Source organism: Oryzias melastigma, linkage group LG1, assembly GCF_002922805.2.
Source record: "Oryzias melastigma strain HK-1 linkage group LG1, ASM292280v2, whole genome shotgun sequence".
NCBI lineage: Eukaryota > Metazoa > Chordata > Actinopteri > Beloniformes > Adrianichthyidae > Oryzias > Oryzias melastigma.
In genome coordinates this window covers 7,596,557-7,620,319 of record NC_050512.1, presented here as the reverse complement: position 1 = coordinate 7,620,319, position 23,763 = coordinate 7,596,557, and the positions used below count along the sequence as shown (strand labels likewise).

Below are 23,763 nucleotides of genomic sequence, written 5' to 3'. Positions count from 1 at the left end.
AGATGAACTAAACTACCATCAAGTGTGTGTCTGTCTGGTTTTGTCTCCACTGTTGGTGCTACAAAAGAATTACATCCACAAGTGTTGGGAAGAACATATTTGGAGGCATTTTGGACACAGATAATAATTGTCATTATTAAATGTAAATATTAAAAATTCTAAATAAACCATTTAAAGGGTAACCAAACACTAAATCTAATTTTTTTTATCTGTTGACCTGTATAAATGGGGCTTTAAAAGTGCAGTTTGTTACCACATTTATGAAACTTAAAAAATAAACTTGTTAAATTCCTGAAATTTGTCTAAAACTTTCTGTGTGCTGCCCCCTACAGGTTGAAATGAGGTATTACAGTTTAATTTTCTGATGGGTAAACTGGTCTAAGTCCAAGAAGTTTCATGTCATCATGTTCTGCAATTCCAGTATGAAAGCCCCGCCCATCTCTGATTCTGTTATCGTGTTAGCTTTAGCATGGCTCGAGGGCGTATTCCCTTCACTTGTCAAAAATCTACGGTTTGTACAACCTTCCGGTGGACTTGGAAGTGAGGGAACAGTGGTTGAGTGTGATTGGCTTTGAATCCAACAAATTCCATCCTGGTGATGGATTCACGATGAACGTTTCATTCAGGATTGTTAGCTTAATACGTCAGCCGTTATTAGCCATGATGCTAGCGCCATTTTCAGACAGGGGTCCCCTTCGGTCTGGACCATGAGCATCTGCCCCGGGAGAAGGTGGAGGAGAAAACCCTCAACTTCCCCAGAAAGTTTTGTAGAGATACTGGCATCACTTTGGTCAGTACCACTGTCAATATTGAAGACGCGAAGTGACTACGTTATCTCAAGCTAACTTCCCCTAATAAGCCACGCCCCCTTTTTTTCATTTTTCAAATCTGGGCAATCAAATCTTCATTCCAATCACAAACGAGTTGTGTCATTTCCAATTGGGTGAAGGTGCGTATGTGTGTTGTGTGAATCAAACGTGATTTTCACAGCAACAACACCTGAATAAATGAATACGACACAATATTCATACCACAAAGTACAAAACAATGTAAAAGACCCAAAATGCAGGTCTTATGTTTGATGCTATTATGTTCTCCAGACATTGTGTTTTTGTTGATTAAAACAAAAAGGCTTTAAATGCCAAATGAATAATACATGTCTAGACTGTATCGCTTCAGGTCAAAGACTTGGACTGTATCGTAATTCAACAAAATCAGATTTGTAGATCGTGTTTGGAGACACAAATTGAATCATGTGAAAGGGAAACCTTAAAAAAATATTTAAGTCCAAAATATTTAGGATTTAAACATTTAGTTTTCCTATGTTTGCATTAAATCTGTAATTCTTAAAGTGCAGCAGTTCCAGACTCTTTCTAAAGTTTTGTCGTATTTTCTAAATCAACCGCATGAACCAGAGTCTTCATATCTAGCAATATTCTCGCCACTAAAGGGCAACAAGACGCTTCGTTGGAACATCAGAATGACTCTAATTACCTGGGGCGGCGATGGGAAGCCCGTTTATGCTGGTGAGCTCCTCTGGGGGGCGCACTTCGATGATGATGTCCCTGCCGCTCTCCAGGCTCAGGTCACATGATGTACTGGGAGCAGCCACATAGAAAGGGATCCCATGGTGCTTTGCGGCGATGGCGAGTTGGTATGTCCCCACCTTGTTGGCTGTGTCACCGTTAGCAACCACCCTGTCGGCCCCCACCACCACGGCTGAGGGAGGCACAGAGGAACAGCGTCAGTTTGAGGTTTGAGAGACAGATGTGTGCGGCCAGGCTCACCTGAAATGGCCATCTCTCTCATGGTCAGGGCGGCCATGCTGTCTGTGATGAGCGTGGCGGGGATCCCCTCCGCCACCGCCTCGTACGCCGTCAGCCGCGAGCCCTGGTTGTACGGCCTGGTCTCCGTGCAGTACACGCGCTTCAGGCGGCCCAGCGCGTGCAGGCTGCGCACCACACCTGCATCAGAACCAGGGTCACATGATCATCTAACACACACAGACACACACAAAACACGTGCTGCTGCCCTCACCTAGCGCCGTGCCGTATCCGGCCGTGGCCAGCGAGCCCGTGTTGCAGTGCGTCAGGACGCTCACCGAGTCTCTGGGGACGCCGGACAGGATGTGCTGGGCGCCATAGTTACCGATCTTCTTGTTGTCGTTGACATCACGCTGCAGCATCTCCTCAATCCAGGCAATCACACTGTGAGGGAGGAGAGGGGGGTTGGACAGCTGAAGCTGAGGACGGCTGACCTGAACCACACCGCTAACACGAGAGCTAACATACAACATCCGATATGGCTAAAATAAATGCTACCCGGGGAGGGGGGTATTTGTGATCAAATCTGTGCACCAACGCATTCTCACTCCCTACTCGTCACGCATGGACGCATGGTTCAGGCTCCCTCCGTGCCAATTTTTGACATTTTAGGTGTCCCCGGCTCATCTTTTATTGACATACTGGCTGTTTCCATTAAATCAGGGGTCCACAACCTCCAGGCTGCGAACCGGTGCCGGTCCGAAGGCTGCTTGGTACCAGGTCATAAACAGAGAAAAAATGCATACGCTAATCAGGGGTCCCCAACCCTCGGGACACGGACCGGTCTGTGGCTATGACGTGCTGGCTATCTGGACACAATAACGGTATTGTGACCCGATAGCCAGCACGTCAAAAAACAACGAGTTGGGGACACCCAAAACCTCAAAAAGTGGCACGGAGGGGGCCCGAACCATACGTCCATTCATGATTAGTCTGGAGTGAGAATGTGTTGGTGGTGCAGGGGTACAGCAGCAAACCTTTGATTGGAAGATCACAGGTTTTGAGCGTTTCCATTATTTAATGGACCCATTAAACATTTAACCTCTTGAGAGCCCCAATCCGTTGTAGGTCCATAAAAAAATACAACAGTTCGTTGGGGTGGAACCGCTGTAGCTGATTGGAGGAAAGTGATGACGACATTAGAAAGCACCAGTATAGCGCTAAGCTAGCTTTTCAGTTTTCCTCTTATTTTTCTGCAATCTTCTTTCAAACATTAGATTCCTGTTATACACGATGAACAAAAAGTAAAGCAAGAAAAAGACGAGCTGCTGGATGACCTCCATTGTTGATGCTTTTCTAGTTGACAATGACACACTAGACCACCACGCATGCTCAGTGAAAACAAACCGCTCGGTGGAAGCGAGGCTAAACTGAGTGGAATTAACTGGTCCGTCCCGTACTACTCCTCACGTACCCGACCACTCAGTGGAAACTAAAGAGTCTTCGAGCAAGACACTGAACCTCACGTTGCTCCTGGTGGTTATAGGTTGTGGCAGTGTGTGAATGTGTGAAAAGTGCTTTGGGCCTTCAAGGAAGGTGGTTTACGCTATTTACCATCTGAGTCAAACGTTGACCAAAGTGTTAGGTGACATTGGGTTCTGAAGGAAACATCTCTGCAGGTTCCTCAGGCTTTACACCAAACAGAGAATTACTAAACCAAAAACTCGTTCTGAACACTGAACTCCTACACCAGTGAGCCTGCAGACCCTCCATCAACTCAACAAAGCATCAAACATCGCCAAAATCAAAGCATCCGTCTGCACGGTCCGAACTGTCAGGACTGAAAAACGCAGAACTTGAGGAAACAGTGTGTTCATCCAGAACCGACAGTTTCACCTTAAAAAGAGTAGATTATCATCAACCTGAAGGCCTCTCAGACGTCCACATTAAAAGTGTCTGATCCCCCTGGATCCACATGTTCTACTGAGGGTTCTTACAGTGTTCTCATGGAAAAACTGTGACTCTGACCTCCTTCCTGCAGAGGCACTGGCAGTTTCTGGACATGAAGGAAGCAGCAGTGAAGCCGCTCCTACAGAAATCCACAAACACACTTTTAGGTTTTTTTGTTAAGAAACATACAGATTTACTCTGGTGACTCAAACACACCAGAAGGGTGATCTCATCTTCTGTATGGATCATCAAACAACTTCTGACTAAGGAGGTCAAAGGGCACGCATGATGCTCAGAACATCCTACAGTCAGGGATTTGGGTCAAACCAACCTGCATGGAGCATTACAGGATCCAGCATGAGACCTCAGAAGCTCAGCAGAAGTCTGTGACTGCGCAGAGACCTAACGCTACGTTCACACCAGGCTCGGAAATGTGCGTTTAAGCAATCACTACCGACAGGGGTTCAAACTCCAGGTCTCCAGGGTCAGCCTCCTCCTGGTTTCCCAGAAATCCTGTCTCGTATTGACTGATTACGTAAGTTGGTTGAAAAACATGCAGGACACCGGCCCTTGAGGCCTGGATTCTGACACTCCTGACCTATGTAAACACAGGTAGAGGCACGTTTTGGGAATCGCTCAAAACTCTTGCGGCCGCAGAAAGGTGGACCAGGTTAAACTTTGACGAATCAGGGACTTGGATTTGGTAGTGACGTATACCAGCCGTTTGAAAACTGGTGATGGAGGAGGTTTGTGTCTGGAATTCAATGACACCAAGTCTTTCATATATGGGAATTGAGCAGTAACTGGAGCTAGATCCACCAGATTTCACACTAAGACTCTTCCAACTGGGAGAATCGTTCTTGAACGCCCATCACATATTTACTGTTTCCTTGAGATCGATTGAAGAAGTGGATTTATCTAGAAACTGAATAACATCAGTGAACAATACGGAACATTGTGTTCTTCAGAGGAGACGCTTTTGTCCACTGAAACTCATCAAGCATCTTGCTCCTCTGAGGAGCAGAGCGGGCCTACCTCTCTCTGAGCTGCTCAGAGTTCTTCTCCATGCTCTCGTTCTCTGCAAACTCGATCAGTTCCCGCGCTGCGCGGCCCATGTTGACAGCGGTGGGCCTGGCCGAGGTCAGGTGACACAGAGACTCCCTGATGAAGGTGACGGGGTCATCTCCGCCCGCACCGGCCCGCAGCTCCACGGCCAGACTGAGGCAGCCCACGATGGCGATGGCTGGAGCTCCACGCACCTGCAGAACCAACACATCAGCATCATCATTTGGGACAAGCTCCTCCCATCAAAGTCATCAACCACCATCTTCATCCTTCCCTCATCGTCATCTGACTCCTTTCGTTTCCCATCATCCTCATCCTCTAAAAGCATCATCCTCCCCTCCTCCTCATAGCTGTACGTCACATACCTTCACGCACGCTCACACCCCGCATCACGTCTGCAGCCTCAGAAATGTTTCCTGTTTCATCAGTCTGCGCATATGCGCGGGGGAGGGGGCACATGAATTATTCATCACTAATGTCTCCCAGAGAAAAAAGGGGGTTTGGGTGGGGAGGCTGTGAACACCTGCTTTCCCAAAAATATATTTAAAATAGAAAAAAAAAAGGGGGGGGTGCAAGGACGCGCGCACTAAAGGTCCAGGTGCTATAACGGCATAAAGGTACCAGAGAGGCCGCGAGCGGTTCATGCGCGCGGGGGACGGGAGCACAAAGAAGCCCATGCATGACGCGGACGCCCCCCCCGTACCTTCATGGCCTTGATGGCCTCGTAGGCGGCCTGCACGCCGCGGATCTCCTCGTACACCGTCTGGTGTGGCAGCAGCAGCTGGTTGAGGATCTGCAGAGACCCGGTCCCGTAGCGGATCGCCTCGAGCGTCATGACTAAAATCTGGAGCAGGACGGCGCGCGCGCGCACGCTCACTTTCTTGGACACCCGGGCTCGAGACTGGGATGACCGCGGGCCGTGAACGTCTCAGGGAGAGCGCGGAGGGCAGCAGGAGAGGAGGAGGAGGAGGCGGATGAAGGGGCGCAGAGGGGGAACGGAGGGACCTCCTCGCGCTGACACGAGCAGGAAGGCGCGTGCAGACATGGAACCACGTGGCCCATTCAGCAGGAAGAGCTGGATCAGAGGCCACGCCCACCGGGAGGCGCGGGTTATCCGATTCTTTGTGCCCCCCTCCCCACCAGAGAAGATCTTTTGTGGGGGGAAGTTTCACCCCCACACGGTTTTTTAGCAGGAACAAAGACACCCCCACCCCCTCCAGGAGCCCCCTGATCAAGCGGAGTTCATCTTAACAAGTGAAAGAACGAAAACACGCAGCTCAATTCCGATTGTTTACTTGTTTATTTTAGGACAGCGTCCATGTACACATGTGTTTATCTTGACCCCGCCCCCACACAAGCAGAATGATTCCCGTACATGAAGATTGAATCGGAACAGCAGAGGATGAACCGCGAGGAACACTGCGCGCGCGCAAGAGACACATTTTAACAATATGTTCTTCTTCCCCTGTCCTGCCACACTGAATGCGGATGAGCTTGTTACCATGACAACCTGACAGCCTCAGAGGCTGGGGGAGAGTTGGAGGGGTGTCATCTCCAGCAGTCAAACATCTCCCATCAGAAGCTGCTAAGATGCGTTCAGACTTCAAAACAAAAGTTTGAAATCAAAATGTTAGTAATTATAACTGAAGGATTTTCTTCTATCAAATTAATGTGTTCTGTAATTTATATTTATGTCAATAAAGGATGAAATCAACGATTGATGTCAGAGCGTTCTGCAACTTCAGACTAAAGAATATTCCCTTTAATGTAAGAAAACATTTCCTCTCCTCATAGTAGAACACAGGGAAGTCTTCAGCCTCTGCTGCAGCCCATCTGTGTTTTCCATCGGTGTAAAAGACTTAATCAGAACTAAAAATCAAACCTACAGCAGAACAGTCTTGACTTACAGACAAAAGAACTTTAGGATGAGACAGACAGCAAACAGCGGATTACAACAAAGCAGAAATGCAGATGCAAGCTCCTCCCACATTCGCTCCCTAAACACCTCCTCCCTCTGGATCATCTTCACACGTTAACCCCTCACTGAGGGATGGAGGCTCCAGCACCTCAGAAGATAAGGTTTTACTCTCTTATCAGAGCAACCGAATGAAGCAGATTACTGTAATCTGGGAACAGTGCAGCAGACAGATTAGATTAAGATTATTACACACAGAAAACCTGCTGAAAAGGAGTTGAGTACGACCCCAGTCCATGGGTTAAAGTCATCTTAGAATACACGTGCACGCACACGTGCACGCACACATGCACAGGTCTTTGGTCATCTGCAGACTGTGAAGCAGCTGTGGTCTCGTTGCATCTTTTACATGGACTTCTTCCCATCGTTTCCCAAAGGAAAGCAGACAAAGCGTTTTTGTTTAGTGTTGAAGAAGTGAGCCCCCCCTCGGCTGTAAACACCCCCTTTACATGCTTCAAGTTGTGGTGGGCTGATCCTGGCTGGGGAGAAGGCCGAAGCGGCGGGTCTTCATACAGCAGCCTGCAATGCCAGCGGAGGAAAGTGAGGGAGACTCTGTGTGCACGGGAGTGTTTGGAGATTGAAGCATATAATATGGGGGGGTAGCATAACCCCATCTCCATCTCCATCTCCGTCCTATGCTGTGGCTCTCAGCTGTGGCGTTTCCTCTGCAGCGACTCCAGCTGGATGAGAGAAGAGGATGTTCTCACAGGTTCTACAGGAAGAACAGTTGGAGCCAATGACTGCATAAGAGAACTGGACTGAGTAATGCCTCCCTGTTGTGTTCCAAACATGACGCCTAAAAAAAACAATAAGTCCTGACCTTAGAGTTTTCTTTTTTTAATCTTAATTATTGGGCCACATCTGTTTAAGAAAGTGTAAAACTGTCAAGTTTTATTTGATGTTCTCAATCTAAGTTGAAAGCAGTTGATAAGAAAGCTCTGATGACCCAGCATTCTAGCAGCATTTGAACCCAACGTCTATGCCAGGGGTGTTCAACTCATTTAGGTTCAGGGGCGCATTCAACCCGTCTGATCCTGCAGGACCAGTAACATTGTAGCACAATGACCTATAATCAGCTTGGTATCTGTAGTTTTGTTTTTTTTTTTCTCAGTTGAAAATAAAGGGGCGGAGCTGCTCAGCTCCGCACCAAAAACCACGCCCCCTCAGAGGAGATTTTAGAAACAGAGGCTTCAGATCAACATAAAAAAATGCTTTTTAAGACATTTAGGGATTTTGGTTAATACATTCATATTTGAGTGTACTAAGTGAATACACAATTGGAGATACACGCAATCACACACAAAATGTGTTGTGTGAGTTACGCACACACAAATCTATCTGTCTATTTTCTCTCCGTAGAGGCCACACTTCTTCCCCTTGGATCTGTCAATCAAATGTTTTGAACAATCAACACAAGAATACATACTTTTATTGAGCCATCTGATTGGTCAGTTTATAATTTGAATAACTTGGGCTGCAGAAAAAAAATAATGAAAAAAAAAAATAGCATGATAAAATATTGTGTTAAGGTACCAGAACAAAAATGGTTATTCTGACAAATATAAAGACTGAATAATAGCTCTATAGGATTTTGGGTTGTTGGAGCCAGCAGGTACTTCCTATTGGGAACGTGAGGAGGGCAGGCTCTCTCTCTGTCCAGTTCTCTTATACTGTCAATGATGCACACAGATGTTCTCACCTCACTCTCCACCATCTTCAGCCTCCCCAGAGCGTCTTTGGCAGCCTCCTGTTCAAAGCAAGTGACAGCATTTCATCAGACAAAGCAGTGAACAAACAATTACACCCCCCACCCCTCAGCCCAAACTCACGCGGTCTCCTTGGCTGGAGTATTTTTTCACAGAGTCCGAGAGTCCTTGGACGAAGCGGCGCAGCACGGATTCATAGTCTGACAGAAGGAGAAGAATCCAGGTTACAGGATCTGTATCTTCACATCGTGAGGGGCTGAAGCTGAGAAAGGCAAACGCATCACTGGAATCGGCCTGCACAACAAACTCAACCAGACATCAGCTGGTCCACATGATGGTGGTAGCATCATGATCTGGGCTTGTTGCATGGGTCCCATTGGTCTTTGAAGATTACTGAATGGACTAAATTTACAGAAAGAATCTACCTCAGACATTCATTCATCCATTCAACACTCTCCAGATCTTCTTGCTGGACATTCTCCAGAGGGTCCAAGACCTGGACATGCTTTAACACCTGACTACAAAGGTGTCATTCTCTCCACATGTCCAGACATTCGCAGATGCTCCTCTCCATGAGGAGGAACAGCTGATCTGAGCTCCTCCTGGACCTCTGAGGTTCATGTCTCTAAAGAAGACCCCCCCCACCAACAAGAGGATGCTCACACTACAAAAAGAGGTAGCCTAAAAATAGTAAAAGAGCTCTAATCTTAAGAAGAAATTCATCTGAGTGCAGTAAAATTATCCAAGTTATTTTTACTTAACAAGGAATCTGATATTAAGATTTCGAAAAAGAAATCAATAAGCTCCACACAAGAATTAAAAAGGAGAAATATAAAATTAAAAAGAAGCCAACCATTGGATAGAATTACTTCAGTAATGATTTACAGTCTAATCAAAGATTTTTTTTGCTACTTCTAAGCAAATTATTTGTGTTTTTTTAGTTTTAATGCATCTAAATTGTAGTTTATTTGGATTACAATGACAAAAAACTACTGTAAAAGGGGGAAAATGACTAATTTTTGAAAACAAAACGAGAAAACAATCTCAGTGTAAGTTGGCCCATATTAATAAATCCTCATCCAATCAATTTTTGTTTTCAAAATAATGACGATAAATGTCAGTCTATTGTTAACACCAAGGGGACTTTAAATGGGCCATTACATGAAAAACAACTTTTTGAGATTTTAAGTGTATTAATCCTCACTATAAAGAACCCCAAAACAGTATTTTGATCCATTCACGCATTTCTGAGCAATCCTCTAAAAACCTACGCTCTCAGCAGCCCCTCCCACACCCATGAAGACGAGCGGGTCTTCACGATGTGACGTCACAGAGTGAGACCGCCCCTTTCAGGAAGAGTCTGCTTTATCAGCACCCCCCCGGTCTACCATCAACACCCAATTTCTCCACGGAGCTAGCGCTGATCAGCCAAAAAACTGTCATTTTAGATGCAGAATACTGTATATCTTCTAATTGTGTCCTCTCTGCAGTAAATTCCAGCTCAAACAGGTATCCATTCCTTTAACACACACACAAAATGTAATAGTTATTATTCGTTGCATAGGCAACAAACTTAAAATTAAAAAACTTCTGAACTAGCTGTTGTTTTTGTTTTTCTCTGTTGTTTTTATTCAAGAAACGTCCAGAAATTAAAATAATTAAAGTATCTCAGAAAGGCCAAGCACAACTATTTTTGCTGGTGTCTGCACTGAAAATTGATCCACAGAAATAAGGTAAGACGTGCGTTTCAATTATTTCTATATTTGAGTGATCTCTGGGCAGCTGGAGTTTGTTTAAATTGGTGTGATTTGTGCTATTTTTCAAATTATAGTGTAACTGATTTACCTGTAACATATATGTGATCACCGACATACAATTTCAAAGTCAACAATATCAAAATTTGCCTAAAAAGGCCTTAATTTGAATATTTTTATTTACTACCTGGTTTGTTTATAATATGATGATCTGAATATATTTATGTATTTTTAAAATCGGCTGCTGATCTTTAAAGAAAAAATGATTTGAAAAATGTTTAACCAAAGAATAAATGGGTATTCCCAAAAACACAATTATTTTGCACCAGCTATTTTATAACCGATCCACAAATGTTTGTTTCCAGATGCAAATATTAATTACTTTGCAAGGTTAAAAATACTTTTTAAACTTTTTCCATTTGTGGATCACTGAATCTAAACTCTACTTTCTGTTTATCCACTGAAGATTTTCACTCTTTTAATCTGGATGTTTGTTAAATAAAGCCTCACATGAGCTCAGAATGTTTGAACCAGCACACTTGGTGGACTTGTACTGTTTCCCACAGATCCAGCATGTCAACCGCTGAAATCTGTGAGGCGTTTGAGCGCATTATTGAGGGGATGGAGTGGGAGGACATAGTCTCCACATTGATGGAGATTATCGAGGCCGAGTTGGGGACAGCAACACCTCCTCCGCTCAGCCTCGCCGGGTCTCAGTCCCTCCCTGACGTGGCGTGGTGCCCTCCCCTGGCTGCTGGCAGCACTCAGATGAAGAGACGGGTAAGAGCCTAAGCACAGAACAGCTTCCATCACCGCTCTCTCATCAGAGCGTACAACCTCGGATCAGACGTGTGATGAGAAAGAAAGACGCCACCTGATGCATGCCATCACTGCGTCTGTCTGCAGGAGGCCAACGTTCCATTCATCACCTTTTATCCCATCTACTTCCTGCTAGCCCCGCCCACAGCAGAGGAGGTCTACCAGCTTTCTCCTGCTGCTCCTCTGAGCTCCAGCTCCTCGGCGTGAGTTTCCTCTGCAGGTTCCAGTCTGCAGTCAGACTGTCACAGAGGCAGCGAGTCAGCTCACTTCCTGTTCTGTTTGTCTGCAGGAAGAAGCAGGACGATCACGTTAAGCAGCCTCCCAACGCCTCCATGATCTTTTCAAGAGAGCAGAAGGCAAAGGTCAAAGCTGAGCTCAACATTAAAAGTAGCTCAGCTTTGAATAAAGTCCCGAGAAAGAGGGTGAGAGCCGGCGGCCGTGCTTGACATCAGGAAGACTGTCTTCACGTGTTTGTCCAGCAGCTGACAGAGTCCTCCCTCCACAGTGCACGACTCTTTCTCCTCAGGAGAAGGAGAAACACTTCAAGCAGGAATTCCAGAACGAGCAGGAGCATCCTGGGAGGAGCAGCGCTCATAACTGTGTACTCTGCACACACACGCATGCACATCTGTGCAGTCTCTGCTAGGATGCTTGGGTAAAAAGATGACTGTTTTTAGGTAAAGAAGAGAAAGAGAGCTTCTGCTTCTGCTTCTGATGAAGGTGAGACGAAAAGTCACAGACTTCATCATCAGAATCAGGTGGTGGATGTGATTAGAGCTCCCTACTTTTCAGTAAACTCCTTCTAACGTGAGAACTGAGGTATCTGGGCAGACCTCTGGAAGCCTCACTTGCTCTGTCACACAAACTCTTTCATGCTCACATCCAGTTTTTAATTTTACATGAACTTAAAGTGTAACCAAACCCCAAATCAACTTTTTTTTGGCTGTTGATCTCTATAAATGGGGCTTTAAAAGTGCTGTCTGTTTGTAATTAACAAATTTGACAATTTAAAATAAACTTGTTTAATTCTTTAAAAAAAACTGTCAAAAACGGTGTGCTGCCCCCTACAGTTTGAAACGAGGTATTGCATATGAATTTCATGATCGTTCATGATCTGCAGCTCCAGTAATAAGTGCTTTTGAGATCATGCAGGTGGACGCAATGCAGATTGCCTGGATTGCAGTGCATGTTGGGTAGTTTTGCCTCTGACATCACTTGTCAATCATCACAAAAATATAAGAAAAAGGCGGGTGCAAGGTTCCTACGCGGTTGCAGCTGGAAATCTGACGCTGCGCTGGCTGCAAGCTGCCTTAGTGACTACAAAAGAATGCATTGTGGGAAACGCTGTCCTGGCAGTTCTTGCACTTCAATGTGATTCCAATCAGAAATGACTGGCGCTAAATAAAGCAAAAGTGTGCATTTTGTAACTCTTTCTGGAAAGTGGTGAATCCCTGATGTAAAAATGAAAAAGTTTTAAAATAATCTGTGGTTCTGTGTGTTATTGTTGCCTTTTAAATTTAACTTTAATTTCAATTTTATTTATTTTTATTTTTCATCCGCGGACAGAAAAAAGATAATATAAAAAACATAATAGTAAAGTTCATATTACGGGGGAGAGGCATATTAAAATTAACAGAATGTTAAAGACAACTCTGACTTCCTGTTCTCGTCCAGTCCCGCTGTTCGCCTTTATCACAGGCGCCTTTCCCCGGCTGCAGCTGCCTGGTCTTGCCGACGATCCAGGCGAGGCACAAGTCATCTTAAACACACCTAATTATAATATTCCTGTTCCCCAGCTCCACCCCTCTGACTGGATTTTCAAATTTCGGCTGTGCGTGGAGTCAGCCTCCAACCTCCCCGTTTGGTTACCCTTTAAAGATTTTTTTTGTGTGTGTTTCAGAGTCTGCACCAGGAGAAAATAACTCAGACTCCGTCTCTCCTGCTCCATAAAAATCGCTCTCAGCACCAGAACTAATGCTTTTGTGGAAAGCTTGGAAAATATTCCTAAATAGTTTTTTCATTAAAAAAAAATAAAAAATCTGACCTCCTTTTCCTTTTGTTTTTAATGTGACAAACACACAAACCCTTTCAGGGTCATATTGTCTTCTATGTACATATATTAAAACCACGGGTAAACACACAACTTATCCAAGACCTCTTCTTGGTGGAGATGTTGCCCCCCTCAGCAGAACTTCACATATTCTGACTCGTCCCACCACCAAGGGGATTCACTCAGAGCGCGTCAAGAGCTCAAGAGGATCAAAAGAAGCTTTTTGAGTCTAGCCGAGGTCCCTGAATAAACCAGGAGCTTGAAGGCTCCTCTGCACGGTGGACCTGTACCTTTGAGCATGGCAGGAGACGCGCGCTCCAGCTGAGCCTTCTGCCACTGCAGCCTGTGCACCACCTCCTTGAGCTGACGGAGAAGGTCGGGCGGTGGATCCCGCCGGTTCCTCTGATACTCTGCAATCTGAGAGAAGAGCCCAGTGAGGGGGAAGCGACTTTCAGCAAGACGTGAGGCTCAGACGGACAAATACCTTCCTCTCCAACCGCTCCTTGTCGTAGTTGAGGAGGCTGAAGCTGTGGAGCTTGTACTGAGGGGGGGAGGTGTTGGCGTGGCCCTCATGTCGGGGTTTAGCGCGAGGAGATGGAGCCTGGTGCAAACACAGACATCTTCATTGAAACCAGCAGCGGAGGTGTGACAGACACCCTCACCAGGGCTGTGGATTGTTACTTGGGTGGCGATCCGATTCGATTCCCGAATCAAGCCCAACGATTCTTACTTTTTAATATGTTTGCTGCTATGTGTCTAACTTTTTACTGGATGTATGAAAAATTAAATTATATGTATTAAATCACTATTATTTATACTTTTATTTAGTACAGGAGATCAGAATCAACAAAACTGATAAAATCACAAAGATTTAGATAAAAGAAAATAGTGTTTGTCAATTTAAGCTTTTTTTGTCAACCTTCTTGTTGAGTTCAGTACATAAACAACATAAAAATTAAATGTATTAAAAACATTTAACTACAAAACCTGAAAATGTTCTCTAGTTTTTTTCATCCCTGACACTTAAACATCATGACTTGAAGGCTGCGATAAGCAACTACAGGTCACTGGATTCCAAGAGAATCTGGACACAGAGAAAAAATATGGTTTAAAATTAATAGCTGGAAGTCCCTCCCCCTGCCAGAGCTGGCTGCAAAAAAGACATCATTTATGCCTGAAATCATTGGCTGGAAGCCCTCGACTGGAACCCCCCGTTGTAGACTTTCAACCTTTTTTCCCTTTGAAATACCGTAACTGCTTACGTAATCAGCTGATTCACAGAGAAAAAACTGCATTTCGTCTGCTTTTTCTCCGGAGGTAAACAGGTGTAGTTATACAAATATGAACACTTGTTAATATTGACTTGAAAGAACTAAAACGATTGACGCTCTCTGTTCATGTGAAGCTCATCTTGCACATTAAACTGCTAGACAGTTACAGTTTATTTGCATTTAAAAGCTGATAGTTCCGAAAAGTTTTTAAAATATCCTTTTTGAAAGGGTTTCCTAAAGTTTAGGAAATTTCGGCTAAAGTTGCCAAATTCCTGCTTCCGGCTAGAGATTGATTCTGACACCATCTTGGTGTGACCAGAGGCTCCTCCTTGATTTAGCGGCTCAGCAAACATCCTTTAGTGAATTTATGTCGTTGGTTTTCCAGCAAACACTCAAATAAAAAAACGCAGCAAGAATCGCTCATGTCCTCCATCCGTCGTGGTCATCAGGTGGTCAAATGCTAACAGACAACATCCTCAGATCGTTTCCATGACGTCCTTCCTGCTTTTAAGAAAGACGAAGAAAGAATCTGCTCGAGCGTTTTTGAGGTTCCTCTCACCCGCTCCTTGGCTCTCTCTGGGGGGGACAGCAATGATCCTGCTTCCAGAACCAGCCACTTCTCCGTCACAGGCTGCAGTTCAGCTCCTGTTAGAGGCTCCCGGACCTTCACCCTCACCTCCAATTTCCCACCTGTAGCTTTGCGTCCGTCGAACACCTGTAAGGATGCACACGGTCAGAGTGTTGTGGAGCGCATGTGCACATTCCCTGAGCAGAGCACTCGCCTCTATGATTTCTCGGATGTCACAGTGGGTATCCAGAGCCTCCAGCTTCAGATGAGCAGTGCCCACCACTCTGTCCGTCTTAAACAGACCTCTGAGAACAGAACGTCAGGAAAAGCTGATAACATCCAGAAGCGGAACAAACTTCCGGAGCCAACATGGTGGCAGTGAAGCTGTGATGGACTCACCCTTTGTGGATGACTTCAAACTTGATGCCTTTGGACTGAACAGCCCGTTTGAAGGCTCTGTGGCCGCGGTTGATGCTGAGTTTGAAGTTCTCCTTAAACTCCGGGTTGTTGGTGTTCTTCACAGTGGCGGTCTTGTCCCTCTGGGCCTCCTCCTGAACATGGATTACGTCAGAAAAACATTTCTGAGCTGAAATTCAGTCAATAAGACAGACTCTTACAGAGCTGGGAAAGGGAAACTCGAACTTTACGCTGGCATCCAGGTCACCGGGGGAGACACCTGCAGGGCGACAGAGAGTGTAAGCACACCGAGCAGGCACGCTGCTCGTCTTAAAGGAGCCTCTGTACCTGGAGGAGCTGGGAGGCTGATCCCACGCATGATATAGAGCACCATGTCACTGGCTGTCAGGTTGGAGTTTCTCCTGCATGACGGAAGAAGCAGTCAGAGATCCACCCTGCAGCAGCAGAGCCACTGCCTCCTCCCTTCTAAAGCTACGTTCACACCTTCTTTCAAGGGGCCACTTCCAATAAAAATTCTATATAAATGTGCATAAATACGTGTTTCAAGTTTCTGCGTTCAAAACTCTCACAGTCATGGTTTCTACAACCCTTTTTGGGCTCCACTGGCTTTTCAACGCATGTTGAAAGTTAAACCAGATCAAACTTTGGCCAATCAGGGACTCGGATTTGGAAGTGACTTTTGGATGGCTTCCCTTTAAATTCACTTTTTACTTTAAATTCAATTTTTTTAACATGTTCTTGCTAATCCTCATTTTATTCATGATTTTTTTCTTTATTGTAAATTATTCAAGTTATAAACGGATCAATCAGATGCCTCAGTACAAGTGTGTGATGCCTGCTGGCCCCCACCTCGAAGATTCAAAACATTTGATAGACAGCTTCTCTCCTTTCAGAGGAAAGGGTGTGATCTTCCAACAAGCTCACTCATGATTGGTGACAGTAGTTGCCATAGAAACGTTAAATCAGACTGACTCAGACCAATTGCGGCTTATTAAACTTGTCGGGCTCCAAACAGCAGCAGAAAAATGGCGACTGAATGGGTTATATCCACCACCTACTTCCACGTTTGGTATTGACCACTCAGTCCTTTACGGTCGGGTCAGTGGACCAATGTTTACATGGAAACAGCGGAGAATTGAGTTCAAAAGACAAAAAACATTGTTCGTCTTCCTAGCAAAATACTCCAAAATAAAAATGCAAAAGGGATTTAAATTGTATGTGTCGTCCTACATAGAAAACGTTGAAGGTAATTCCGTAAGGCTGATGTTATTTGCACGTATGTGCGACCAGCTCAAAAGCTGATGGAAAGTCATGTTAGTGACACGTAATAGGTGCAGGCAAGATGCAGATTGCTGCATTGTTTCACGTATTTAAAGTACAGCTGTCGTCCAGCTAGAGTCCATATATAATGAGTTGGGAGTGAGAATGCATTGAAAAGGGGACTCAATCCGTTGATGCCAACTCTGACTAATTATAGCCCCCCTTATAAAAACAAAATGTGGGAAACGCTGCAAAGTCAGACTCACTTGACCAAGTTCAAGGTCCTCTCCTCTGTGCGGCACTTGGGGACGGGCTGACCCGTGGCGTGGGCTTTCTTCAGGATTTCTATGCTCTTCATGGTCTCCTCAGCAAGCTTCTCATACCTGCGGAGGTATGAAACAGGGTTTTCACACCAACACTGGCTTCACAAGATGGTGGTACGTTTACTCGTATTATCAAAATAAAACACAAATCTGGTACATTTTATGTAGAGAAAAGACTGAAAGAAAATCAGTGAAATCTGCAACATGAAGCTCATCCTTTGAAGAGTAATGTTAAAAGGAAAAATTAATCTACAGATCCAGTCAATAGACGGCCATGAGAGACTCTGTGTGGGGTAACACACACAGTGACAGTACTTTCAAAAACAGATGTGACGCTCTGACAGGTAAATTTGCTCCTTTCAAACGTAATGAAATATTTGAATAAACGAATGCCAGACAAGAGCATGTCTGCTCATCCTGGATAGATAGATGTTGCACAGCAAAACCAAACCACGTCTGAAAAGAAAACAGGTTCTTACTTTAAGGCTTCTGCTACAGTCCCCATTTGTGTGAACTGCTGACAGAGATCCAGACATTTCTGAGGACAAACAAAAGTTCATATGAAAACGCTGGAGGGTTTAGGAATTCCTTATGGTTGGGCCTACTCCCACCAGACCCAACTACCCTCAGCCCAAAACGACTACCAGTAGGTGGACTTCCCAGGGTCAACATCCCATGGGAATGGCCACAAGGGTGTGGTGCCGTGGGTTTGAGTAGCAGACAAGGGTCGGTGCAATCCACAGAACTACACTCTAACCATGGGGACCTGGAATGTCAGGAGGCTGAGCGGAACCAGCTACACAGTGGAGGAAATATGTATTTGATCCCTTGGTGATTTTATACGTTTGCCAACTTAAAAGGAAAGTGACTGCCATTTTAACGGTAGGATTATTTATAGAGTGAAAGAGAAAAAATAACAAAGAAAATAAAAACATGACTTTAAATAATGTCAATTAATGTATTTATTCATTGAGGGAGTAAATATATGATGATCTTGTAACTATTAAAGAAGACTAATGGATGGACCTTCACGTTAAATGGCTTTAATGAGGAGCAAAAAGTGAATTTCAACCTCGTGCTGCTTTCGCAGCTGATCCATGAGGGCCTGGTACTTCTCACTGGAGCGAGGAGACATGGGGGAGGTCCTCGAGCGACCCAACGAGTATTCCTCCTCACTCACTGGAGCACTGGGAATCTGGTAGCAGCAAGAAGATTGTGAGAACCAATCGGCAAATGAAGAAAGACAAAAAACAGGTTTGAAACTTTTGAAATCTAAGCAGCATTGACATGACGATAAAGGATTCATTTGATCCATAGTTGTTCCTGCAGGCACAGATGTTCTCTAGAAAACATTTTCAATACCTTGGTGATTTCAACAGGCAGGCCAGACTTGGCAGCAGTGATCATGGGGTCCAGGCCTTTGGCATGCCTGAGGTGCTGCGCCGCTCCCGTCATGTCCTGGAAAAAGACAAAAAAAACATTGGTGATCCATTTATAAAGAAATATTCGAATGAGCAGTGGATCCATCCCCGGTAAAGGACGTGGGAATAGAAGAGGAAGGAGGAGCAACCAAAGTTTACCTTCATCTGCTTGGAGCGCAGTGCTGCCCGTAGAAAAGCCTGTCGCCGTAGCAACAGAAAATCCAGCTGCTGCTGGGCTGCAAAGGCAGCAAAATAAAAGAGGTCAGAGTTCATCCTTCAAAATAAAACCCTGGAGCAGGAAGGTGGACACGTGCTGAGCTCAGTCTTCAACACACCTTTAGCTCCCAGTTTGGGCGCCGAGGCTCCTCCAGGAGCCTGAGGAGCAGCAGACTTTACTTTGTTTACAGGTGGACGAACTGCAGGCTGCAGAGGAATCGAACCACAAACAGTTTACACAACCAACACTCGTGCTTTTCCTCTTTAAGAGCTGAACATTTGAAAAGTATGACTGAATTTTGAAAGTTTGGTGAAAAAGGAGAACTTCTGATCTTCATCTTCTCTCCTGGGAGCACCTCAGGACCCAGACCATTCTTTCCTTCTTTTCTCCTCACCTTAATGTCCTCTCTTTGATCTTCTTCTTCCACATTCTCAGCATCCTCATCCCGATTTGCTATTTTCATGGCTGTCTCCAGGACATTCATGAAGTTCTGCTGGCTCCCCTCAGAGCCTTGAAGTGCTGGACAACCTAAAGAAGAAACAGGTGAAGGAATCGCCGTAAAGAAAGCAGAGATCCGGAGCTGCATTCAAAAGTTACCTGGTGGAACCGGGAGGTCCGATAAGCTGACCGGCTTTCCTGCTTTGTGAGCCCTGATGGCATCCTGGTATTGCTGTTAAAAGACAGAGAAGAGTCGTTTTCAGCTCCACTAGTTCTTGTATTTTCATGTGTTGCAAACGGCTGAAAGTATGAAGGAGGTTGAAGGAGTTGAAGGCTGCAGATGATGGATGTACCTTCACAATGCGCTGGTGCATGCGGGCCTTGCGGTCGTCTCCTTTGCTCTTGGCGGTCTCTGCTGCTTGTTTGTAGATGTCCATTCTCTGCTGCAGAGCTTCTCCCAGACTTCTGGGGGCCGGGAGGTCTTCACAAACACAAAAACCATGACTCCCCGGCAGCAAGAGTTAAAAAAACCAGCACCACAGCAGCTACGGTCTCACCTGCAGAGGGTGTCTGTGTGGGGGTGGATGCAGGGGTGGAGGCTTTGGGAGCAGACTGGGGAGGAGGTGCAGAATGTTCTGCAGCCACATGTCCTGAAGAAGATCAGAAAGTAAAAACTATGACAGAAAAACGGTTAAGCTCATTTATGTTTGTGTTCATGTGTGTTCTGGGGGTTTTGACAGCAGAAGTGCAACACTCAGTTGTCAGAATCATATGGAGGCCGACACGGCTCACATAAATGCATGACACAACACAACAACAAAAAAGAAAGCACAACAAAAGGTAACAACACAACGACAAAAGCTGAAGAACAACGACAAAAGACGAAGCACGACAGCAAAAGATGAAGCACAACAAAAAATGACAAAGCACAACGATAAAACTTGAAGCACAACAACAAAAGACTAAGCACGACTACAAAAACCAACAACACAACAAAAAGTCAAAGCACAATAACAAAAGCCACCACACAACGACATAAGCAGAAGCACAACGACAAAAGCCGACAACACAACAGCAAAAGATGAAGCACAACTACAAAAGACGGAGCACGATGACATATGCCACAGCAGGATGACTAAAGCAGAAGCACAACAAAAAAAGCTAAAGCACAAAACAAAACACTAAGCACGATGACAAAAGCTGAAGCATGACGACAAAAACCAACAAAAGCCAAAGCACAACAACAAAAGCCAACAACACAACAAAAAAAGACAAAGCATGACGATAAAAGCCGACAACAAAACGAAAAAAGCCGAAGCACAGCAACAAAAGTTAGTTAAGACAATAACAAAAAGATGCCCCAGTTTTATTTTTTATTTATCCTCTTTTGAGTTTATGCTCAAAGTTTCAAGCTCTTGAAGAACCAAAAGCCTAAAAATTGAATCAGTTACTCATTTCCGTTGTGGATCATGTCCGTTGTGTTGTGGGGCTTTTGTCGTCATGTAGTGTCGTTGTCTTTATGTGAGCCATGTCGGCCACCGTAGACTTAAGATAGAGTGGAGAACAAACTCACCAGGTGGAGGCGGCAGTGAACTCAGCTGGACTGCCTCCCCACGATCCAGCGCCTCCAGCAGTGAGTCCAGTTTCTGCAGGAAAAGCACAACTTACTTTTGGTGGCAGCCCCCCACCCCCAGGAGCAAACTCACTGTGGCTTCCTGTGGTTACCTTGGCAGTGAGGTAGTGATGTTTGGCGCGCTCAACATCATTGCTCTGCTTGGCCTGAAGGGCGGCGACCTTGTACTCCCTCTGCCTGGACAGCACGGCCTGCTTCAGCTCTGAGGAAGAAACTCATTTAAGCCACAGAACAGGACACGGCGCCGACACACCCGGCCAGCGGTTCTGACAACTTGGGTTAAAAAGATTGGTTAGTACAATTAAGATCACAAAACTACTAGATAAAAAATAACTGAATCAGTTTTCTTTTTTGCAAGTTTGAGAATATTTCAGACGAAAAAAACAGCTTTATACTTTTTGTTTTTCAAACATATATGTCTTGGTCATACATGAAAGATCAAAAGTTTCCCTCTTAATTAATCTAAATGATTGGTTTAGTTAAAAATGTTTTGATTAGAAACAAAACCTGATTAAAAAACAAAATGAAACAGCTCAGAGGATCGTTAGCATTTCTTCACCTGAGTGTGGGCCACTGGGCTGGCTGGGTGTGAGCGGGGAGATTGCAGGTGAGTCTGGGGTCATGGGGGCAGCGAGCTTTGGCAGGGGGGGCTGGCACACTGGTTTGGTGTTGGGAACTGGTGCTGGAGGGTCGTTTAAGGGTTTGGGGGGAGAGGCGGGTGGGACGACCGGTTCAGGAAGCTCTTTCTCTGGGTTAGACTCGGCTTTAACGTTGGACTTTCCTCCGAGGGCTACAGGGGGGGGCATGTCCTCCTCATTCACTGCCTTCCCTTTCTTCGCTGACGTTAGCATGGACTGTAACGTCTGTGAATAAGTAAGAAGAAGTCATTCTCTGGATCTGAAACTTAAAAAAATTGGCATGGAAATTGAGACAATTTTAACAAAACAGACATGTCAACATTGTTAAACATGTAGCATGTTTTCAAAGTTTTTAGTGTGTTTCTCAATCTCTCTTGTTTTTTATTATGAAATAATTGTAACTTTTATGTATTTGCATTCTTGCAGCTCCAGATCCACATGTGTCTCTTTTATCTCTCCATTGTGGCTTCTTGGCCAAACATAAAATAAGTCATGGAGACTGCTGACCCAGCCATGTCGACGGTCTGAGTCAGCAGCTCCCACTAACAAAAACTACCTAAATAAAACAAAATAAACAAAGCCTACAAACTAAGACTACCAAGGTTCAACCCCAAACTAAAATAACAAAACCCAGCAGTGTAAGACTGCTGAGGACAAAGAGGGACAAAAGAACAAAAAAACAAAAGAAAAGAAAAGAAAATAGGACGTAATGATTACTTAATTGTTTTTTTTTATTATTTAGATTAGTTAAATGTATAAATTGATGTCTGAGGCACACATAGAAACTATAAAATATGTAGGTTTTTACATCCTGTTAACCTGAAGACGTCTTGTTTGTTCAACTCTACCTCCAGAATGAACAGATTTGATATGCAAAGCAAAACTTTAGTAAAAAGTTTGATCTGCTATCAGTTAAAAGCACATATTATCTTATGCTGCACAACAATAGTTACTAGCTGCACTGAGAGGATCCTGATTGGCTCAGAGCATCTTTTATTTTGAAAATAAGTAAAACAAACAAAAAAAAATTTTGAGAGATGCTAGGTTTTTCTTATATTTTTGCCAAAAAAATAGACATAATTTATATTTATTATTAATAAAAAAGAATGTCATGAGAGCAAATCCACGTTTCTTTAAGACTAAAGTAAGACTATATGGCTCCTTTCAGGTTTTGATCACTAGAAAAGGAGCCCAGATGACTCTTTCACTGTTAAAGGTTGCGAGCCCTGTACTGCAGAAGGACAGGAGCTCTTAGAGCGATAGTCTGGTACAAAGCATCTTTTCTTTGATTAATGCTCCAATACATGGCCCCTGTCAAATTAACTAAATAAAGAGTTAGTTAACAGAGGGACAAGCAGGAAGTTGCATTCTGCACCGACCTTTAAGCCTCGGTCGTACCGACGAGCTTTGCTCGTCTCGCCTGCAGCCTTGGCGTTGGATATGGCTGTCTGATACATTTCAATGCGCTCCAGCAAGCGAGATTCCAGACTGGAAGCAGCGAGGGGGCGGGCTGAAGGGGTGGGCTGAGAGGAGGGCATCGCTTTAGGAGCAGCAGGAGCTGGCTGCTCGTCATCCTCCAAAACTTCATTCAGCTCTGCCTGTGAACCAAGACAGAAACTCGGCTACAGAACGACTTTAATATTTGATATCACAGCAAAGATGCATGGAAAAAAGATGGAGGACGATCCAACCAACAACAACAAATGTCTCGTTTGTGCTGGAAAATGAGAACAGCTGAAGAATGACTTGACTGTGACGTGAAATGAGGCGGATGGTTTGATGTGCAAAGTTCTGACTAAAATGTGCTTAACCGGTATTACCAGCAGATCTTCATCATCCACATCTTCATCGTCCATTTCTTCCTCATCCAGATCTTTCATGCAAAGCGCGGCCATGCGCTCGATTTCAGCCATTGGAACAGGAGCTGGACATAAACACAGACATCAGATCAGGAAGAGGCAACCCTGAGCTCCAGGACCCGGAGGCCCCGCCCACCTCACCTCTGCCCTGGTCCTTCTTCCCCTGCGCTCTTCCTCCTCTTTCTCCTCCTCCTCCAACCAGGCTGAGCAGCTCAGCTTCCAGATCTTCATCATTCCCAGCATCCTCCATCCCTCCATCCGGGTTCAGATCAAGGAGCAGCCCCATCTGAGTCATGGACAGGTGCTCGTTCACACCTGCGCCGAGCCCGGACGTGCACGTGTTGCAAGCAGTCTTACCTGTTTGGCTCGTGCTGCTCCCTGGCCCCGCGGAGGAGGAGGGTTCCGGCTGCGGCTCATTGCTGCTAACACCTGTCAGGCGCTGAAACTGGACTCGGAACCGGTTCCGCCGGGGTTCTCGGCAAAACCGGAAGCAGCAGTCTGCTGAATGACGACCACGCTCACGCACGCGCTTCACACTGGCGCCGTTTGACCACAGAAACAAACATTTGCTGACTTATAAAGAGTTAGCCAGAGGCTAACAGCCGCGAAACCTGCTCAAAGCGACACTTTTACCTG

At 45.1% G+C, this 23,763-nt stretch overlaps 3 protein-coding genes across 4 annotated transcripts in view; 1 reads left to right on the top strand and 2 right to left on the bottom strand.

Annotated features, from left to right (window-relative positions):
- Positions 1-5,899, bottom strand: part of mri1 (methylthioribose-1-phosphate isomerase 1) — a gene marked incomplete in the record, with an annotated part of 7,125 nt that extends 1,226 nt beyond the window's left edge. Inside the window, 5 exon segments of the mRNA XM_024259401.2 lie at positions 1,495-1,719; positions 1,788-1,964; positions 2,038-2,207; positions 4,749-4,972; positions 5,482-5,899. Of these exon segments, the coding sequence (XP_024115169.1) occupies positions 1,495-1,719; positions 1,788-1,964; positions 2,038-2,207; positions 4,749-4,972; positions 5,482-5,613 (928 nt within the window).
- A 160-nt stretch (positions 5,900-6,059) lies between these two features.
- Positions 6,060-23,625, bottom strand: cc2d1a (coiled-coil and C2 domain containing 1A). Its single transcript, XM_024259391.2, has 27 exons — positions 23,485-23,625; positions 23,269-23,413; positions 23,089-23,192; positions 22,648-22,866; positions 21,190-21,493; positions 20,723-20,832; positions 20,571-20,643; positions 19,555-19,647; positions 19,351-19,478; positions 19,157-19,229; positions 18,954-19,087; positions 18,678-18,765; positions 18,502-18,578; positions 18,284-18,379; positions 17,994-18,116; positions 17,401-17,459; positions 16,865-16,981; positions 15,666-15,739; positions 15,539-15,597; positions 15,321-15,472; positions 15,136-15,226; positions 14,913-15,068; positions 13,567-13,683; positions 13,373-13,499; positions 8,583-8,659; positions 8,453-8,500; positions 6,060-7,433 (listed from the first exon to the last, which is right to left on the bottom strand). Exons 1-27 carry the CDS (start codon positions 23,542-23,544, stop codon positions 7,401-7,403), a joined length of 2,937 nt encoding a protein of 978 aa, XP_024115159.1. The 5' UTR covers positions 23,545-23,625; the 3' UTR covers positions 6,060-7,400.
- LOC112137216 (protein capicua homolog) lies at positions 9,870-13,075 on the top strand. Of its 2 annotated transcripts, none has more exons than XM_024259403.2 (8): positions 9,870-9,968; positions 10,096-10,192; positions 10,780-10,993; positions 11,120-11,235; positions 11,322-11,434; positions 11,536-11,633; positions 11,710-11,752; positions 12,933-13,075. In XM_024259403.2, the coding sequence occupies exons 3-8, from the start codon at positions 10,787-10,789 to the stop codon at positions 12,980-12,982; spliced, it is 627 nt and encodes a 208-aa protein (XP_024115171.1). In that variant the 5' UTR covers positions 9,870-9,968; positions 10,096-10,192; positions 10,780-10,786; the 3' UTR covers positions 12,983-13,075. The 2 variants fall into 2 exon arrangements, with proteins under 2 accessions (XP_024115171.1, XP_024115170.1); XM_024259402.2 differs by having other exon boundaries at positions 11,322-11,454; positions 11,538-11,633.
- Positions 23,626-23,763: the final 138 nt, after the last annotated feature.